Here is a 21,720-nt window from a genome sequence, read left to right on the forward strand (position 1 = left end):
AATGGGATGTGATCACTTCTTTTCCTTTTCTTCTGGAAGTTAAACAAAACCTCTTCAATATACAGTAACTTTGATAAATCTCTTGTCTACTAGGCAATGTCTCAGACTATCAATCTTATTGATTCAATACCTAGATTCCTTGGAGTACCTGCACATTTAGGCAGAGGGACTGGGTTGGAAGAGGGAGAGCAGGATTTTTTTGCTTACCGTAGGCTACTGGGGTTAACTTTAAAACTGTGTGCAGCGGACACTTGAGATAAGGCAGCTGTTCTGAGAAATACAAAGGAGGAGCAAAGTTAGTCACTTCATAGGAAAACTGAACCCTCCCAAAGCACAAACTTCTCCTGAAAGCCCACTACAGACATCCCCTCTTCCCAACCACCCTGCCATTCACACATCACAAACACAAAGACATCCCAGAAAGCTGGGCTTGAGTGCTCCCAGGCCTGGGCAGTCCCACCTGTGGCACCCATACCTGCAGTCTTGTCTAGAAAATAGGCAAGCAGGCAACGCATTACAGCTTGGTGACAGATCACAAGGACATTCTCCTGCCTCTCCAGCTCCATGATCACTGGCTCCAGTCTCTGTACAAGGTCTTCATAAGACTGAAAGAAGACAGAAGAACTGAGTAGAGGTGATAGATTCAGTTCCAACAGAGGTGGAACTTGATGAAGAGAGAGAGAGTGGCTAGGGTTTGGGGGACACATGAGCATGCACCTTTTTACAATGCCACAGTCCTGAAAGCAATAATGTTCTTCCTAACTCTTCCTAAATCTGGCCTTTTCTCTAGCTAGTAAGGTAGAAACTGATCCATAGTGAGGCAAAAGGAGAGAGATAAGTTGGGCTCGAACTCATTGCACCCTCCCTTACAAGCACACCCTAGCCACCAGGTTCAATGTCATCCCTGGGGTCTCACAACTACAACCAGGGTTTCTGAGCTTTCTGTTCAATCTCTCATCAATACAGACATTCCTTCTATAAATTTCCCCTGAGGGGGAAGTGTGAAACAGAATTAAAGAAAATGGGCAAAAATGCATAGGGAGAAGGGAAATTCCACCCCATCCTTCTCACTAGACAGAGAGAGAGAGAGAGAGAAGGATGTGAGGCATGGTGTATTTGGCCCAGCTGTGTCAGAGGCAACCTGAGGGCTCACACATTTACTCACTGTTTGTCCATGGGCAAGTCACTTATCCCTGTTTGCACCCATTTCCTCATGAGCTAGAGAAGGAAATGCAAACCACTCCAATATCAAACATAATGGAAAAATGACAAACAGGTGGCCACCCAGACACTGGACACAGTCAATGACAAGAACTCACTGTCATTTGTGAGGTAGCTCATATCAAAGTTGTAAGAAAAGTCCCAGATCCTTTTCACATGAACTCTTGTCTAGTTATGGTTTCCTTATTCTAAAACTGTGCAGTAGTAGTAGTAGTAGTAGTAGTAGTAGTAGTAGTAGTAGGAGGAGGAGGAGGAGGAGGAGGAGGAGGAGGAGGAGGAGGAGGAGGAGGAGGTAATAGGAGCAGTAGGAGTGATGATTGTGGTAGTAATACAGTAAATAGTAGTAGTAAGTGGGACTAGGGGTGGTAGTAGTAGTAGTAGTGGTGGTGGTGGTGGTAGGGATGTAGGAGTAGGAGTAGTAGTGGTAGTGAATAGTAGTAGTAATAGTAACAGTAATAAGTAGTGGTAGTAATTTGTTATTATTTTCAACTTAAGTGAATAATAGAAGCTACAAGGTGAGCAATCCAAGGCAACAAACCTCATGGGAGCTTGCCAGGAGCAGGTGTAAGCCTTTCTTTCACACTGGTGAATAGTTTTAATTAGCTTTTTTTTGAAGTGAATGAGAATCAAAGGAAAGTCACTGGTATCTGGAGATTGTTTACAGATTTTTTTTGGAGCCAGCAGACCATTCTGTGAGAGTGAGGTAATTGAGGGAAGGCTTGTGGAAGGAATGCCCAAGAGTTCCTAGTGGTTAGGGATTCTAAAGAACCATTTTTTCTTTAATAATAATAATAATTAGCATTGATGTAGTAGTATTAACACCCGGTACAGCCTCTGAGGCTATCTCTGTGTCAGTGCCAAGACATGAAAGGGTAACTGGGGACAGGAGGTGCCTGGGGTGCGCTTTGGGCAAAGGCCTTTCAGTAAAAGTTGTGATGAGTCAGTTTTTCTGTGATGTTACTAGCTTTCCTCCCCATTTGCATTCTTCAAAACAGCTGTCTTATCTTTAGTGTCTGCTGCATAAAATTTTAAAACTAACCCTGGCAGTCTATGGTAAGGAAAGAAACCATTTCCTTATCTTCCAGCCCAAGTTCCTCCACTTGAAAGTGCCAAAGAGTGTGCATAATGATCTAGGTTTCTGGTAGCCCCCCCATCACAAGCTGGGCACATTTCCAGTTTGACCTGTGATATCTGAAGGAAGATTGAGCATGTAACTAAGAGCCAACCTGCCTCTTCAAGGGGGATAAGATAATGAATGGAAGATGATTCAACCAGGTCAGGAGATGTTTTTCCTAGCACTGAGTTTTGCTGGTACAGGATTGAGTTGGAAACTTTCCAAAGGGTATTGACCAACTTTGTGTTAGTCTGGACTCTGGAAGACCTCTTTTGCAAGTCAGACCAATCACAGTCTTAGTTTAGTTGGCACCAACTGACATTATGTAATAAACTTATATAACCAAACTGTATAAAAGTCGGCTGGCTCTGATTGTATGGGAAAGTCTTTGATCACTGAGGTACCACTGACCTCTATTATTGGTAATTGTTGCCTTGCCAATAAATAGACTATGCTCAGACTTTTGTATTTCAGTTTCTCTCAACTGAAGATTTATCACAACACAAGAAGGTGTGTAGCATAGGCATGTACAACATTAAAGAGGAACTGTGTAAGCATGGAGCATATTCATTGAAGAAATGAGTGCCCCACAAACACAGCCATTGCTCTCTGCCAAATTCCTCCCCTTTAAGACAATTCTTTTCCCCTGGAGACATTCCTGGTAGAAGCTACAAACTTTACAACTTTTTGATTACCCCCGAATTAAATATAATTTCTTAAAATGAATTCTAGCTTTGGTGTTTCACTATGCAAAGGAGCATTACTGGTTACAAGACTATTTAAGGAAAAAACTTTACAAGGAAAAAGGTCAGGTCTGGATCTGTCTGGAAGGGTTTCATTTACTCAGGGTTCTAGCACTGGAGTCATTCTTGTCTCCTATCTCTCCCTCAACTTCCATATTGTTAATGAATGGGCTTATACTGGTCACTGCGTTTTGGAAGACCATCTGAAAAGAATAACATTTTAGGCCATGGAAACTCCTTTTTTTTTTTTAGGTTTTTGTAAGGCAAAGGGGATTAAGTGGCTTGTCCACACAGCTAGGTAATTATTAAGTGTCTGAGGCTGGATTTGAACTCAGGTACTCCTGACTCAAGGGCTGGTGCTCTATCCACTGTGCCACCTAGCCGCCCCAGGCCGTGGAAACTCTTAAAGACCATCTGCTAAGTTGCAGAGAAATTGTGATCTGCATTAGATGGAAGACTCACAAAGACAAAAAACTTTTTTAGGAGTTAAAAGTAACTTATCTAGGGTCACAGAGCTAGTAAATGTCTTCATCCGAATTTGAACTCAGGTTCTCCTGACTCTGGGGCAGGGGTAGGGAATGTCCAGCCTAAGGACTGTATTAAGTTCATGAAATCATTGCCAAAACAACTGCTGAGGACTCCAAATTCAATAACTCTAGGAGCTTTTTAGGGGTGAATTAATTAAATGTTTTATCAAATAGGGCAGGATAATTTTTAAGTTGATAATTTTGTATGATCTGTGAAGATGCTATGAATATCCAAATGGTCCTTGGCAGAAAACAGTTTCCCTTTATGTGTGCGTGTTATAGATCCCTTTGAAGTGAGACCTCTGGACACCTCAGATATTATTAACTATAGAACATAAAATACATAGGGTTACAAAAGAGACCAATTACAGTTATCAAAATAATAACAAGACAAGTTCATGGACTCTTAAGAAATCCTAATTTTGTTGAGCACATGGTCACTGGAGTTTCTGCATTTGCATGTTCAATAACTGTGACCTCAGACTGTGTGGACCCTCAAGAAGCACCTGATGATTTGCTATGGACATAGCAAAATCAGCTGTGTCTACTCTTGGATGACAAGAGACAGATTCCATGAAAGAGTTCTTGACTATACAAATGACTCTAGTGCCCAGAAGGGCATTGTAGACTTCAAAGAATGATGAATCCTAAGAGACCTAAATGTACTCAGGGGCCTTTTGATGACATTATCTAGGATCTTGCAAGAGGAGATGCTGAACCACAGAGGGCTAACTAGCATTGGACAGGAAGGACCCCAGACCTGACCTTCTTCAAATGTCTCCTACACAATGGGAGGCCAATGGAGGGCTGCTATGGGGACAAGTTCTCTCTCTCTCTCTCTCTCTCTCTCTCTCTCTCTCTCTCTCTCTCTCTCTCTTTTAAATTCAATTTTATTTTATTTTCAGTTCCAAATTTTTTCCATTTCTTCTTCCCCTCCTCTACCCATAGAGAAGGCAAGAAAAACCTATTTCTATTTCTTTTAGTTTTTGCAGGCAATGGGGTTAAGTGGTTTGCTCAAGGCCACAGAGCTAGATAATTATTAAGTGTCTGAAGCCAAATTTGAACCCAGGTACTCCTGACTCCAGGCCCGGTGCTCTATCCACTGCACCACCTAGCTGCCTGCTCAACAAAATCTATTTCAAATACATACTGTCATGAAAAACAAACTTCCACTTTAGTTATATCCAAGAAAAAAAGAAAGAAAATATGCTTCAATCTAAATTCTTCAGTGTCTCATCATGAGACCTTTTGAATTTTTATTGGTCATTGTGTTGATAAGAGTTCTTATGATTTTCCAAGCTGTTTATCTTTACAACTGTCATCCCTTCAGTTTCCAATTTATTGCTACTATAGAGTTATTATATATACATATATATGTGTAAAAAGACTTTTTTTAATGTATGGATTCTTTTCTTTCTTCCAACTCTTTGGGAGTAGAGGCCTTGTAGTAGTATTACAGCAAAGGTACGTAGAGTTTGAAAGTTTTGGAGTTCAGAATTATTGGACAAGTTCATAGCTCTAGCAACAATGTCATAAAAGACCTGCTTTCCCACAGCTCCTCTAGCATATATCATTTTTTTTGGCTAACTTAGGTAATCTGTCTGTTATAAGGTAGTACTGTATTTTAATTTATATTTTTCTAGTTATTCATGATTTAGAGCATAAAAAATATATGGCTATTGATAGTATGGATTTCTCCCTCTGAAAACTACCTATTTATAACCTTTTATCAATTTTGACCAATTATCAGTTTGTGGGGCAGGGAAATTTTTCAAATCAAACCATTACACTAATTTTAATCTGTAGTACCTGAGGGGAGGCTAACTAACTCCCCTCGGGAATCTTAAGGTCAGAGACTTGTCTTGCTTAACTCCTAGCAGCAGGCCAGCTGGAAGCCTCCATCTCTTAAAAAAAAATTTTTAATGTTAATTTTTTTCTGAACTTAAAAAATACCAAATAATACAAGTATTTGTATAATACATAGTAAATCAGAAAAAGAGGAGAGCCCAGGAAACTTCAATTATCTATTATGTAAACCTTACTTTTTAAGTGTAAAGTAATAACCAATAGTTTTCTCTCCTCTTGGCATTAAAAAAATACCCCATTGGCCCTCTTTTCTTCCGTTTCCTTTTTTTAGATTCTCTATTCCTATTCTCCCTCACCCTTTAACTCTCCCCTACTGGGAAGAAGTCCATGGAAGAAATCAAATCCCCACAATGAACCTGCAGCAGGAATAAGGGCCAGGAGAGGGCAGCAGCCACATCAAGTTAGTCCAGGCTCGGGATGGTGACTGGGGCTCTGGGGCTGAGCCCTTTGTTATCTCTGGGGCTGGCAGGGCTGAGGTCTGACACTGACGAGGCGGCAGGCATCAGGCCCAAAGAGGATGGAATGAACCTGTCCTGGTGAGGCTGACCTGGTGGTGTTCACAAGTTGTGAACTCACAAGCAGCTGTCATCTCCCATGGGAGGTGACCCTCCATCCAGCCCCACAGAGCAGGCTCAGTTCTCTTGCTATTTTCCTGGGATCCAGTTTCCCTCCTTAAGGGGAGAGAGCAAGGTCCTAGCTACAAGGAGGTGAATCAGATCTGATGTTGGCACTTTTCCAATACTGGAAATTATTTCTATGGACATCAAAGTGACCAGATCTTCCTCAGGGATCTGACTGAAAAGTTTCAGAGAATTTATGTCAAAGCTGAACCTCCACCGTTCCTGTGTGGTGGGTGACCTCAAGGTCACACACCACCAAATCTGGGCTGGTCAGGTATGGATAGGGCCATGCTGCTCTCCTGGGAGACCCCTGTTCAGGATGGGATTGGGGGAATTACTGGTGGTCAAGGTCACATGGAGGTTAGTGCAACTGCAATCACAGCTCTTTATCCTTTCCCTATGTCCATGACAAGAGATAAGCAGGGACCCAAGACCAGCAAAACCTGGGAAGCCTTTATCTAAATCAGAGGGTTGTATCTTAGGGTCTGTGAAATGATTTTCTAATATTTTAATGGCTGTATTTCAATATACTTAATTTCCTTTATAATCCCAGGTGCTTAGTCTTACTAATTAAAAAACTTTGTTCTGAGAAGGGATCTATAGGCTTCACCAAAAGGAGGTCCATGATATAATAAAAGGCTAAGTATCCATGACCTAGATAGTGATGCTATAGGGAAAAACCCTCTTTTCTTCCCTTTGGTAAAAACCAGGCTTTCAAAGGTCTGAGACAAGTCCTATAGCAGCGACTGAAGAAAGGACACATACCTCTCCCTTTGGGTATCGGTATCTATATTTGTCTTGATCCCGTAGTGCAAATTCCAGGGGGTGATGCTCTTGAATTTCTTCATAAGTCATTTCTTCACAAACACCCTGAAAACAAGACCAGAAGACATTAGCTTTAATACCCTCTCCAAACCATAGGTCTCCTATCCCCAGAGTTCCAGCTATCAGCTCTACTCTCCAGCCCTGAAGACATTAGCCTATATTATGGGGTATTCTAGGTATTGTTCCTTCATCCTCATCCTGGAAAAATAAGGCCCAATATGAAGGGCCATCATTTTGTGAGAAGGGTGGACTCAGGAAGTAAGAAGCTTGCCAGTTCATATGGCTAAGCTAGGAACCCTCTCCACCTTCCTGAATGGTGGGTGTCCCCCATGCCTGGATGGGGAAACATGATACATAAAGGAAAACACAATTTAAAACAACAGGCAGATTAGGCTCTAGGTGTTTAGAGAAGCTAAGACTCCCTGAGGTCTGGAAGGGGTGGCATCTGAATACGGTCTTCCATGGATAGTATTGTGATGGAGAGTAAGTGGAAAGACTTCCAAGCAAAAGGGACAATATTAATAAAGTGCAGGATTGAGAATATGTACAGGTTGTAAACAGTGAGGAGTCATCTCCATGGAAAGTGCAATGAGAAATAGAAGATCCGGCTGGAAAGGAAAGATTGATCATATTGAAAAGGGTCCTGAATGCCAGTTTCTATTTTACCTTGTGGCATTTGGGAGTCAATAAAGGGTTTTGTAGAGGAGTGACAAGAATAGCTCTAGTCATGAGGAAAGTCACTCTGGCAGCCCATCTGGGATGGACCAAAAGGGGAGAGAATGGAAGGGAGGCAACCAGTTAGACAAGTAAATTTGCTGCCTAAGTGAAAGGGGCCTGTCCTAGTGCAAGAGCTCTATTAGGAGATTTGAGGACCTCTCCCAGAGCACAGGGAGAGAAGTCAGATCTTTCCCACTTCAGCCTGGACATGGACTCATTTGATCTGCAGACAAGGCCTACTCTAGACCTCACCCATATCTCCCAAGTGAATGAATCATGTCTCCAACTGTTGATGGGCTAAGAAGGGGAGAGGGTGTGATATTTACTACAATGGCAACAAGGTTCGGGGGAGAGACTTACGGCATCAATCTCATTCAGAACCTTCCATTGCTCATAAGGGACGCCCAGGGCTTCTGCGGTTTGAATTGTCCTCTTCATTTGACTAGTCCAAACCTTTAGATCTTTGATATTTTGATCATTAATGAACTGGGCCAAGCTCTTAGCAAACTGAGGACACAAAGCAAAATTAGGTTCAGAAGTCATGGTCTTGACTTTCATTTGTGGGCTCCCTGAACTTCACCCAAACCAGAAATCATCCAAACCAAGAAATCACAGCACCCTTTTACTTGTGTTTCATAAAAACATGGGAATATCCCCCATTCCCCTCAACCAAACAAACCCTGTCCTGAGTGTAGATCTGTATAGATGGATCATCTATATCTAATTCTGAGTGGTTAAGTCCTCTGGATTGCCTCCCAAGAGAAGGATAGTAGGGATTAATACCAAAAGGGTCTTTGTATTCTTAGGGGAATCCTGGCTGCTCAAATGTCTTGAGAATTCTCCTGCCTATTGTCAAAGATGTCCCAACATTGGTTTGCCTCACCCTCAAGCTGAATTTACCTCTATTACTCAAGGACTGGGACCTGTCCCTCCCTGTACTCTACCATTCCCTCATGTTATAGCCCTCTAATTCTCATCCCTTTCACAAACTCCTAAAAACAAAACCAAGAACGCTGTTTGCACTTATTGCCTCCATGTCCTGTTCTCTCATTCATTTCTCAATCCCTTGCAATCTGGTTTTTGGCTACATCACTTAACTGAAATTTCTCTTTCCCATGTTACCAATGATTCTATTGTCAAATTCACTAGACTTCTCTCAGTCCTCTTTCTTCTTGAACTTTCTTCAGTAAATTACATTCTTTCCTCCTGAATATTCTCTCTCCTGGGTTTTTGGTTTTATCTGCCCCTTCTTGAACCATTTCTCACTGGTTCATCATCATTCAGCACTCAGCCCCTAACTAGGGACTAACAAGAAGACCCTAGGCCCTCTTGGTGATCTTATCAGCCCAGTTCCCATAAGTTTTATTATGATCAGTTATGCAGATGACTAACAAATATATACATATAATATATATATGTTCACATGTAGCTATATCTATAGATATACATATAAACATCCCTATCCCTCTCTTTCCCCCCTCCCCCCCACACCCATATACCCCATTCAACCCTAGCTTTTCTCCTAAGGTCCAGTTTTACATCTCTAGCTATTTCCTAGACATTTTGAATTGGATGTCTCATAGATATTTCAAACTCAACATGTTCAAAACAGAACTCATTATCTTCCCTCCACCTGCCCAATTCTCCCCTCCTCCAAACTTCCTTAATTCAGTCCAGGTGCCACCTTCCTTTCAGTTACCCCATTTGCAACCTCAAAGTCATTCCTGATTCCTAGCACTGTCACTTCTATATCCTATCCAGTTCAATGGCCACCTCCTACACCTCCTAGCTGAGCCCTTTCCTGATTCTCAGCAACCAGTCCAATCATGCCCAACTCTCTGTGACCTCACCAATATTCCCTTGTATTTATTTTTTATATATGTATGGAAGGGTAGGAAGAGCCAGTCTCAAAGTTAGGAAGGTCTAGTCTACCTCTGACAGAGACTGGCTGTGTGAAAACAGATATTGAGAACTCTAAGCTACAAATAATAAAGACTATAAGGAACTTGGGAGTTCCCTAGGGAAATCACAGGATTGAAAATTATCCCTAAGTCATACATATACTTAGATAGGATTTCCCAAAAGTCTTAGTGCTTTGTTAAGCTTGAATAATAATTTCACTTGAAGCTTTAAGTTTTTAAAATATTTCATTACAATTCAACAAAATTGCCATTTTTGTCTTGATCAATTTCCAAACTTTGTAAAAACTTTTACCAGCTACAGTCAGTGACTGAAAGGATAGTATTTGTAATGCTAGCCTTAAAAATCATACAAAAAGCAAGTTTTGTGCATATGTGATAGCTTTAATATGACTCCAAAATAAAAAGTTTAATGGAACTAGAACAGGAGACTGATATGACCAAGCAAGATTTTCTGTACCCATCCATTGAATCTAAGAAAGTGCAATCCAGGAAAAAAAAAGAAACTGTTTTGTACACAATGTACAACAATAGGGTGCTTGGGTTAAAATTAAAATTTTAAAAGTATTATTCAGAATTCACACAATTAAATATGAAAGAAGTTTGTAAGTCTGTAGCACATATTTCTGAGGTTATTGAAGCTTAAACCTACACCCAAACTTTTGGTCTGTATATATGCTGTCTCCTCAAAAGAATGCAAGGCAGGAACCATTTTATTTTCATCCCTGTAGTTCCAGGGCTCTCAGCACAGGACTTGCTGGAGCTTAATAAACACTCGCTAAGTGGAAGGATAATTTGCCTCAATGTGCAATGAGTTGGAACTATCACTGGAGTAGCTCCTAGTTTGGATCCCCAGGATTCATCAAAGCCGCAGATACAGAGCAGTATACAGACCTTCAAAGGAGAAAAGCTGGGAGGATATCCTAGGCCAACTTATGTTAATTTAGGCCCAGGTGATCTGCACTGAAGCAAGGAATACACGGAAAATGGTCTCTGCTCACCTTGGAGATTCTCAGATCTACTTCTCACAGTAGGAAAAGGAATTCTATCAATTCCCACACCCCCAATTTCCTACACAGAAGCTTTGCCATCCACTTGAGCTCAATCCAAATGGAAAGGTGGGGAGCTTCAGTCTATGGTGCAGACTCACAAACCAGATTGAACCTTCTTGGGTAGGGCCCTTCCTATTTGTGGAAGGATCATAGGTCAGTCACTTAACCTCTCTTAGATTCAGCTTCCTCATCTGTAAAATATAATGGTCTCTTAACTCTCCTTACCATCCAGGGCTGTTGTGATGTTCAAAAGAGAAAATATATGTAAAGCACTTTCTAAATGGTAAAGAACCATGTGAGTATCAGCTTTCATCACCCTTATAAGATTATCATCACATACCTCCTTCCCCCTGGGGGACAGGCCTGTGTCCCCACCTATCCTTCCTTTGAGATTCAGTTCGCTTTCTCCATGGCGACAGAGGTAGATGGATCGAGGGGTCACATGAATATTCATGAGGTAGTAAACAATCCGACTCTGAATATGGTCCATCACTCGATTTACCAGGTAACTCCGTCCCACATCCATGATCTTAATGTAGGAGAGATCCCTTTCCCCCACAGAGGAAGGAAGGAGGGAAAAGGGAACAAAAGATAGGAAAGGAAGAAGTTGGGGAGAGAAAAGAAAATGAAGGGGAAGAAGAAAGATACCAGGAAGGAGAGCAGAAACACAGATGGGAGAAAAGAAAGCAGAAAGAAACAGATAAAAGTGTTGGGGAAGGAAGAAGTAGAAACATGAAGAGAAGTGGGAGGAGAGAGGAAAGTGAAGACAATGAAAGAGATATGGAAAAGGGAACATGAGCAGGAGGAGGAGGAAGAAAATGAAGCAGCGGATAAGGGAAAGAATAAGGAAGAGATATAGAAAGGCAGAGAAAAGGGGGAGAGGGAAGGAAGAGTCAGAAAGAGAAAGAAAGCAAAGTAGAAAGAAGGACAAAGAGAAAAATGGAGAAACTCATGAGGATAGCTCAAGTTTCCAGTCCAAATTCCATTGGCTCAAAGAAAAAGGACATTTCAATCAAATTCTTAGCTATTTGAAGACAGAACTTAGCTCCTCTCATCATCCTCTCATTCCTGGTGCACATTTTCATAGCAAAAGGTCTTTGCACACAGCTTAGGTTCATTAGTTGACAGAGGACAGGACAGTAGAAGGTCACTGTGATGCTGGTGAGACTGGACAAGGATCACACATGTGCTCTCTAGGCTTTTAGTGTAACACTGAAGCGTTTACTTACACACATGTGACAAACAATCTGACCTGCAGAGCAGCAGAATCTTTGGCTCCAGGAGCCACTTTTAATGGGGTTTAATTGACTTTTCATAAAACAAAAGGCCAAGTGGGTCTGTCCCAAGATTTCATTCTCACCATGTTCTTCTTGTCCCCTGTCACCCCTTCGTCTCATGCCTCATCTGTGAGTCAAACCAAGAAGTCATTTTTTACCACTATTCACCACAGAAGGATCTGGCCAGATTGGTAGATAACATACTCAGAGTCGCCCAGGTCATAGGAATGTAGATTTAGAGCTGGAAGGGACTTTGAAGGTCATCAAGTCCAATGCCTTCCTTTTACAAATAGGGAAACTGAGTCACAGAGGGGGAAATGACTTTCCTAATAAGTGTCTGAATTGGGATTTGAACCCAAACCTTCCTGACTCTAAGTACAATATTCTTTCCATTATACTGTGCACAATCTCTCTCAGTCCTCATTTCCCCTTTTCTACAAAGAAGTCAGTGGTCAAGTTAATCCCCTCTTATCTATAGAGGAGTTACATCTAATCTCACACATCTGGCCAGAAGTTTATGATGAGCTTAATGTTGCTCAAGGCCATGCTGAATGTGAATGGTGAGCATGGGAACGGGAGGCACAAAAAAAGACTCAAATGAAAAACTGAGCATCTTGGTGCCTAACTCTGGCTTTGGCAATTTGATGGAAAGGGGGGAAATAAAGAAAAATGTCCATGAAAGCAGACAGCTTTTAGCGAGCTATGGGGTAGAGAAGGAGGTCATTCATCTAGCTCCATGCAACCTAAGGCATTCTGAGTACAGGTGGAAGTGGGACCAGGATCTCTGGGATCATTCTCAACATTCTCACCCAGCTCTTCATGGAGAGTCTCTGTTGTTACCACTAATCATCGCAACAATAAAAGCAGGCAGGACAATAATTGCTAGAAGAATAAAAGAAATTCAAGACTACTTGTAGTCTCCATGGCTATCAGAGCCAGAGGGAATCCAGCCAGGAACCCAGGCAAAGGGGTGAGCCTGGATAAAAACAGGTCAGATCTGGTCCTGGGTGCTTCCTATAGCCCCAGAACTTCAGACTCAACCCTGAAGTCCAACATTCCACTGGGCTACTGTCCAGGGTGGGCAGTGAGGATGATCAGGAGCTGCTCACCTTTTTTTTTTTTTTTTTTAAGGGTTTTGCAAAGCAATGGAGTTAAGTGGCTTGCCCAAGGCCACACAGCTAGGTAACTATTAAGTGTCTGAGACCGGATTTGAACCCAGGTACTCCTGACTCCAGGGCCAGTGCTTTATTCACTATGCCACATAGCTGCCCTGCTCACTGAGTCTTATGCAAGGATCACCTAAGCTTATTATAGAAGCATAACTAGGAAAGGCTATTTCAAAAAGATTTTGACAGGTTTCATTTTTTTCTTTTTTTTTTTCTGGGCGAAGTGAAAGATATCAAATCAAAAACTCAAAAAAAAAGTCAAAAGTTTAAATCCTACCTCAGCCATTTACTAGCTGTGTAACCCTGGGCATGTCATTTAACCCTCTGCTTCCTTCAGTTTCCCCATCCATAAAGCGGGGATCACAATGCACCTATTTTCCAGGGTTCCAGTGAGGACAAAAATCTTTGCAAACCTCCAGGGGCTAAATAACAAATGCAGCTATTGCTGTTGTAGTTGTTGCCATAGCTTTTTGCCCAGGTCTGACTTACTTGTCCTGCTCTTCATCTAGGGTCTCATAGGAGTTCTTATAGCATTCGATCCTGTTCATGAAGTCTTCTGTGGCTTCGTCATTGCCACAGTCAATATAGTCAGGACTGCCCAGCTTCACTTGCTGTGGGAAAGACAGGAGAGAGATAATGGCCAGTCCATGGCAGGAGAGGAAGTCATAAAAGAAGCCTAAAGTTCACTAAAGGGAGTGATTCTGCTTGGGAGCAACCTGTCCTCAGTCCTTTGCAAAATGCTAAAATCCCTCCAGAGAGGATTAAATTTCCCTCTCCCCTTTTTCTAGGTAGGGGATATCTAAGTTTTGATAAGGAAAGAGAGGAGAAAGGGGCTGGCAGGCTAGGAAGCCTGGATAGGACAGGGGTTCTGGATAAGCTAGGGGGTGTGAGGGTGCCAAGTCCTGGGAGGAAGGATGTGGGAAAGAGGTTCAGAAAAGTAAATAAGAGAGGGATTTATAAAGGGAGGTGGACTACAGGAGTGTAGTTGATCATTGGTCTTTTGAGTTATGTATTAGGACTAATTTATAAAACTGAAAACCTTGGCTACCCTCAATCCAGGCTGGACCAGATCCACTTCTCTCCTTTCCCATGGGGTTTTCCTTATCTAATCTCATCAGCCTCCACTCTCTCTATATATATATACAGTAAACTCTCTCCTCCTTTCTTTTAATGACATAAACAGTGTTCCCAAGAAACTCTGGCCAGTCTAACAATGCTGAATATGACTGGTTGTGTTAGGCAGGAGGTGGAAGACAGAAGAAAAGCAGAGAAGAATCCTTTTCTTCAGCCAGGGTCTCCTCTATCTCTATACCAGGATCCCCTTTATGCCAAAGGCTTCAGGTTGATTCACTCACCACAATGTTGGCAGCGATGACATCAGGATCCACACAGATTGATTCAACAAAGAAGGTCTGCAGTCTCAAATCCAAGGAAGTAAGGACCCCCAAGAAGGGAAGAAAAGAGACAGAAAAGGGACAAAGTTGGGCTATGTGTGTTATCTGGGAGTCAACATCTTCAAATTTAAAATCATGGCTGGGACACTGATGTTCCTTTCTCCCCAGGGCAGACTTTTAACTACCCCAGGACTCAGAGAACATGAAGTTCCCCAAGAAGGGAAGAAATGAGACAGAAAAGGGACAAAGTTGGGCTATGTGTGTTATCTGGGAGTCAACATCTTCAAATTTAAAATCATGGCTGGGACATTGATGTTCCTTTCTCCCCAGGGCAGACTTTTAACTACCCCAGGACTCAGAGAACATGAAGTTCCTCCCAGGGAATAAACCACCCAATGGGGGCTCCTCTCTCAATAATATTTGCTAACCTTAAGAGTTGCAAAGTGCTCTACACATATCTCATTTTTGCATCCCATTTTAGACATTGGGAAACTGAAGTAAAGAGGGTAAGTGATTCACCCAGGATCACACAAATGGTAAATATCTGAGGCTGCATTTGAACTCAGATCTTCCTGCCCCTCAAATGAGCATTGTATTTGCTATGCTATTTAAGAATATTTTAGAAATATTCTTCATTTGTATTTCAAAGAGATTTCTTTTAAAAGAGAAAAGAACCTATTTGTTCAAAAATATTTAAAATAGCTCCTTTTGATGTGACCAAAAATTGAGGGGATGCCCATCATTTGGGCAGTGACTGAACAAGTTTAATAGAATACTATTTTGCTGTAAGAAATGATGAGCTAGTGGATTTCAGAAAAACCTGGAAAGACTTACATGGAACTGATGCAAAGTGAAGTGAGCATAACCAGAAAAACATTGTATATAGTTATAGCAATATTATATGATGATTAATTGTGAAGTTCTTAGCTATTCTTCACAATACAATGATCCATGGCAATCCTAAAGGATTTCCAATGAAAAATACTTTCTTCCTCCAGAGAAAGAACTGATGTTATCTGAATACAGACCAAAGTATATGATTGATTCTTTTTTCACAAAATTATTAATATGGAAATAATTTACATTAGGGTGTCCAAACTTTTGGATCTTCTGACTGCATTGCCCAACAAAAAACCCAAGGGCCACATTCAAAATTCAATACCCATTCATAAATACAATGCAACCCACACCACCAAAGACTACAACAACAAATGCCCCTGCGGACCCTACCACAGGTTGAACACACCTGTTTTACATGACTGTGTGTGTATATGTATGAGAAATCAATATTGAATTGTTTACATATTGGAGAGTGGGGCAAGGAGGTAGGGTTAGAATTCTGAACTCAAAAAAAAATTTTTTAATGTTATAATTGTTTTTACATGTAATTAGAGAGAAAAACTATTATCAAACTGTTAGAAAAAAAAGAAATATTTCTCAAAATTTAGATTCTAAGCCTAAGAGGACATCCTTTCCTAGGAATGGTCTATTCCAAGGTTCAAAAAAGAGAAGTGCCCTTCTCTCAGTACTCAGATAGCAATATCTCTGGCTCAGTGAGTCATATCCCAGCTAAGGAAGCGAGCTCTGGCAAGACCTCCTAATGCATCAGTATTCTTAGTTCAGAGGATGGACCACAAAAGAGCCTTGGTAAAAAGACAAGCCACAGGGATACTAGGGGCTGGAGACTCGGCCCTCCTCATCAAGTCACACAAGTCAGAGATTCACCTTGTAGCCATTCTCCTCTCCAAATTTAAAGATGGTCTCTCTGCGTTCTCGTGTTGTGTTAGTGGCATCAAAAACCTAGAATCAAATGAAAGAATATGAATATAAACAGCCCTTGATATTTGAAAACAGCAATAAAAGGACCCAGATGGACACTGTACTTTTAACATTTATTTGGAAATAACAGTTCCTATCAGCACTAACCAAGAAAAATGGGATATTGCAGAGATTGGAGGGGAACTAATTAAGGGACAGAAGGGAGGGGAGGAATGAGAAAGCTTCAAGGAGAAGAAAAATGAAGCTACTCCCCCCAGCAGATTCTGGTTTGAACCACTTGCTTCATCTCCTCACTCCTCTGTCAAAATGAGAACTCCTTCTCCTATCCAGGAACAGAACAAGGATTAAACACAGATCACTCATGGGTATGGGAGAGCAGGTGTTCTCTACTTAGAAAATGCTAAGTTTACACAACAGAGGAGTTCCACTTTGATGATCCTGTAGGTGAGGTATTAGGCCCCAGAGACCCTTTTGTCACTTGACTCAACAAAGGGGGCAGAGAAGGGGACTGGTATATATCCTGGAGAAGTCCTGATTTTTCAAAGTGGTACTTATTGGGGACAATTATGAACCCCAAGACTAGGTCAGATCTGTCCAAATAGTCAATCCCTTTGGGGGCGGCTAGGTGGCGTAGTGGATAAAGCACCGGCCTTGGAGTCAGGAACATCTGGGTTCAAATCCTGTCTCAGACACTTAATTACCAGCTGTGTGGCCTTGGGCAAGCCACTTAACTCCATTTGCCTTGCACAAAACCCAAAAACAAACAAAAAACAAAAAAGTCAATCCCTAGAGCCCAGCTTGGGAATTTCTACACCAACCTCTAGATCAGGGTTCTTTTTTTTTCAAATCTTGTTCATTTATCAATATTTTATTTGTTTTCCAATTATATACAATAATAGTTTCTACTTATCATTTTTTGGTAAGGTTTTGAATTTTACAATTTTTGCCCCACCCTCCCTTCCCTCCCCCCATAGAAGGCAATCTGAAAATCTTTACAAGATCAGGGATTCTTAACCCTTTTGAGTCATGGATCCTTTTGGCAGTCTGGTGAAACCTACGGAACCTTTCTCATGATGCTTTTAAATCCAAAAGAGCAAATCCATTGGATTAAGAAGGAAACCAATTATATTGAAATATGACTCTCAAAATATGAGAAAATCAAATTCACTGATCAAGAACTTTTGCTCTAGACATACAAAAAGTGACCATAATGATGAGGATGATGATAGCTCAGGCTTACCTTAAGGTCTATAAAGTACTTTCATATATTATTTCATTTGGGTCTTACAAAACCTAGTATTATATCCAGTTTACAGATTAAAAGGTTAAAATGACCTTCCCAGGGCTACAGTACAAGTAAGAGTCTAAGGTAGGATTAAAATCTAGGTCAAGTCTTGCATTCTATTCACTACACCAAGGTAACAGTCCAAACCAACCCCCAGCCACCTGAGTCACAAATCACTAAGGCTTTCTACCCAAGGAGATGTTAGAAGACCTCCTGCAGATGAAATTCCATCATTTGTTGGGTCCAAAAATCCTAGCCCTGAGAATACACAGTTCAACTCTAAGGCTAGATTGTCCTAAGGTTTCCTTCCTATAACTCAGAAGAGGAAAGCAGCTTTCATAGGGAAAGTCTCACTTCCCACAGGGGTCTTGGGATTTGGCAGCTTCAAAGCAGTTAAGAAACAAATGAATTCCCCATTTGGGGCCATCAGGGACAGTGAACTGCTTCCCTCCCTCTTCTCCCCTCCTTCTCTTTCTTTCCCAGGCTGAGAAGGTCCAGCTTGCCTCTTGCCCTGGGTTGATAGTGTCATCACAGCAGGGGGACAGACCAGACCATGGGAAGTTCTGCCTCAAGGATTATCTACCTGAGCATCAAAGGTCAACACATTCCCCACATGAAGATGCTTTTTTAAAATGCAAAGCATGCAACCCTTCCCTTGCCTGTAACCTTGAGAAAGGCTGTAGGTGTACCCAGAAGCTCCTGTATTGGGAGTGTGTCTGTGTGTAAGTGGGGGGCTGGGTATCTCAGGGTGTCACACTCACCGCAACATGTCCGCCCTCTTCACTAAGGAACCGCCTAACATCTCGGAGAGCTGCCTCTGCACACTGTCTGGGAAAGAGAAAATACCTGTGAATATTCTGTTTGAATCTACATTTAAAAAAATTAAATAAAACTTTGCATTGTTAAAAAAAATGTTTCCTTCAATTTAAACATAATTAAGGCAAACTTTAATTTTTTTCCAACAGATTTTGTGGAAACTTCCTGTGGTAAGTAAAACTATTCAAATATACAAAATAAAAGTAATTGAGCAACCAATCTGAAAGCATTTAAGGATTACTTATTATATATGTGAGACACCGTGCCAAATAATGAGGACACAAAGATGAAATTGAATTAGTTCCTGCTCTCAAGGGGCTTATATTCCATCAGGGAGACATACAGCTATAATAAAGCTATATAGTCAATAGATCAGTTGCTGAGGAGGAGGGTCGGAGGAGGCACTAGCTGTTCAGGGAATTAGGGAAGGACAGGAGATGATATTTGACAAGTATTTTGAAGAAAAAGAGAGATTCTAAGACAAGGAGGTGAGGAAGAAAGAAGTCAATCTAGACTTGGAGTAAAGCCAAAACAAAAGAAGGATATGATGGTTGTAGCATATGGAGAAAAGAAAAAACACAAAATAAGTGAATGTGATGAAGAAACAAAAGGCATCAGTAATTCTTTTTTCATTAAAAATCTTTCCCGTAGAGAAGGTCCAGCTTGTCTCTTGCCCTGGGGTGATAGTGTCATCACAATATAGGGACAGACAGGACCAAGGGAAATTTTTTCATTAAAAAAGAATGAGAATATCTAGTTCATCTAGACTTAATAATGAAACCCATGATCTCAGATGTCTAGATCAACGGTTTCATTATTAGGTCTTTTTTTTTTTTTTTAACAAATTGCCTTTTTTTTAAAAAGGTGTCATTTTTTTGTTGACCAGCCCAGTTCCTGCAAGATACAGTAAAGATTTTATAGAACACCCCAGAAAAGATCAGGAAGTTCTAAATTCTGAAATAGGAAATAACATTGAGCAATATTAGCCACCAGAGCTAAAATGTCACAATGGCTTATGTTACTTAATGTTATAATAAAAAGCTTGCTGGAAGATCAAATATTAGCTGATGAGGTGAACTGAAGTGGGAAAGAGAAATTTTTGGTGACTGAGAAGCAATGGAGAAAAATAAGAACCAAAGAGCTCTGATTTTAGACAATTGGTATTAGCTCTATAGACAGAAGTACCCTAAGAATAAAGAGGTTGGTGGAAAGTTCCCTCAAAATATTCAAATGCCTTCGCACCACTTCTACATTTATACCAAGCATTTTGTTTTCATAGTTTGGTGTCCTAAGGGAACCTACCCACGGGGGGGGGGAAGAGCTTGTGGCAGAATGCTGCAATTTGCCAGGAATATTGCCTATTGTAAATAAATAAACTGTCATCTGATTCATTAACAATTAGACAAGGATAGATAACTCCTATTTTCAGAATACCTAACCAATTGCTAACAATAAGCCTCTAAATTCTAATTTTACAGATGGGAAATCTAAGAGTGGTCAAATAACTTGTTTATGAACATGTGTAAGAGATAACAAGATCAGACAATAAGATAGCAGTTTTTTTCTAAATTAAAGGGAATAGTCCTTGAACTTTGTTCAAACTCCGTGTGAACCTTAAGATCTTGATGGTAATCATGTCCCCAAGTGATCTACCTTCCCATCTACCCCAAATATAGCTCTATGATCTAACACCATGGAAGTCACAGACTTAGCAGCTTCCTGACCAGTGTATCCAGACCATCCCTACTGTGACTGCAACTGTGAAGGCAACATGAACCTTCAGTAGAGGTTTCTGCTAATTTTCCACTGAGTAAGAGTGTAACTAAAGTCCTTTTGTATGTAATTTTACTCGAATTCAGCCAATTGTTCTATATATTTCAAGATTTTCAAATAAGACTTTGTTGTCTTTTAGACCAGTGGTCTCCAAATTTTTTGTCAGATCACTCCCGATATATCTTTCTCTATTGATAAATCACATACATGGTGTAGGTCAGTTGTTTTTAGGAGTGTGATCCTACTTAGAGTTTTCTTGGCAAAATACACTATATATATTGCTATTTTCTTCTCCAGTTCATTTTCCAGATGAGGAAACTGAAGCAAAAAAGGTTAAGAGTTTTGTCCAGGGTCACACAACTAATAAGTATCTGAGGTTGGATGGGAACTCAGGTCTTCCTGACTTCAAATGAGCAGGAGAAGGAAATGACAAACCATTCCAGTATTTATTTATGCCACTGACTAAAAGTTTAACCCTACTGGAAAGTGTCCGAGGCTTCCCTATCCATGGTGCCACCGAGCTGTCTATATATATATATATATATATATATATATATATATATATATATATATATATATATATATATATACACACATAAATATATATACATATATATGTATGTATGTATATATATATAAATATATGTATATATACACACACTGCTTTACTAAACAATTAACTGCATTCTAATACTTAAACACAAAAGAGAAACATTTCAAAAGAATGAAATAACATTTGATCCAAGAGTCAGTAGGGAGCCAAGGGCCATTTACTGGGTAGGTGAGTGACAAGGTCAGACCTATACTTTAGGAAAATCACTTTGGCATGCTAGTGCTTGCAGATGTTGGTGCTTCTGTTACAGGAGGAAGTGAAACCAGTTTAAGTTCAAGACACATAGCAGACAGTCCAATTCTAATAGTCCTGCTTTCTATATCAGTCATAATTATGTGAGGGAACAAATTTGGTCACAGCAAGTGAGAAGGATACTTTACACAGCATACCCCTCACTATAATAAACATAACTGTGCAACTCATGTCACCAATCACTTGGTTGGTTGGTGTGGTCTTTGTCGATACCAAATGTGGTAGTGGCAGCTGTGTGGATAGGGGAGAGAGTCAGGGCAGGGAGGTCAATTAAAAGACTGAGGTCATTAGAATTTAATCCTTCACTCTCAAAGAGGACCATAAAGTTGGGGAAGGAAAGGTGGAGACCTGCAAGGGAATTAGATTTAAGTGAAGCAGGGCTGAATTAAGAGGCTATAATGTAGTTGTGTGATAATGACATTAAAAATTATGGAAAGCAAGAGGTGGGCTGGGAGGGTTAGGGAGTAGGGGAAGATAGAATTATGAAATCTCTGATCACTAGCAACTAATCAGTGCCTGCTTATCTGGGGTAGAGGATATTGGGGAAGAGGCATCTTGGAATTTTGCCACTGGCATTTGTGCTTGTTGTAGTGAGAGTCTAGGAAATAATTCTTCCCTAAGGGACTGATCCCAGGCTTAGAAGGGAGGAGGATGGGAATTTATCAATAGGAAGCAAGTGAGATTAGGGATAAGAGTAGATGATATTATATTGGAGACAAGTCCCATCCCTGGCTACCACAGGGTAGGTGACATGGGACCCA

At 40.8% G+C, this 21,720-nt stretch overlaps 1 protein-coding gene across 10 annotated transcripts in view; it reads right to left on the reverse strand.

Annotated features, from left to right (window-relative positions):
• The window catches only part of LOC141495859 (6-phosphofructo-2-kinase/fructose-2,6-bisphosphatase 4), a 73,266-nt gene that overhangs the window by 15,847 nt on the left and 35,699 nt on the right, over positions 1-21,720 (reverse strand). For all 10 annotated transcript variants that reach the window (XM_074197672.1, XM_074197673.1, XM_074197676.1 and 7 more), the window contains exons 4-12: positions 18,267-18,333; positions 16,167-16,241; positions 14,403-14,459; positions 13,537-13,658; positions 10,945-11,152; positions 7,994-8,140; positions 6,857-6,961; positions 476-605; positions 208-270 (exon numbers count right to left, since the gene is read on the reverse strand). In XM_074197672.1, the coding sequence (XP_074053773.1) occupies positions 208-270; positions 476-605; positions 6,857-6,961; positions 7,994-8,140; positions 10,945-11,152; positions 13,537-13,658; positions 14,403-14,459; positions 16,167-16,241; positions 18,267-18,333 (974 nt within the window). The remainder of the gene's footprint in view (positions 1-207; positions 271-475; positions 606-6,856; positions 6,962-7,993; positions 8,141-10,944; positions 11,153-13,536; positions 13,659-14,402; positions 14,460-16,166; positions 16,242-18,266; positions 18,334-21,720) is intronic.

This window comes from Macrotis lagotis, chromosome 8, assembly GCF_037893015.1.
Source record: "Macrotis lagotis isolate mMagLag1 chromosome 8, bilby.v1.9.chrom.fasta, whole genome shotgun sequence".
Taxonomy (NCBI): domain Eukaryota; kingdom Metazoa; phylum Chordata; class Mammalia; order Peramelemorphia; family Peramelidae; genus Macrotis; species Macrotis lagotis.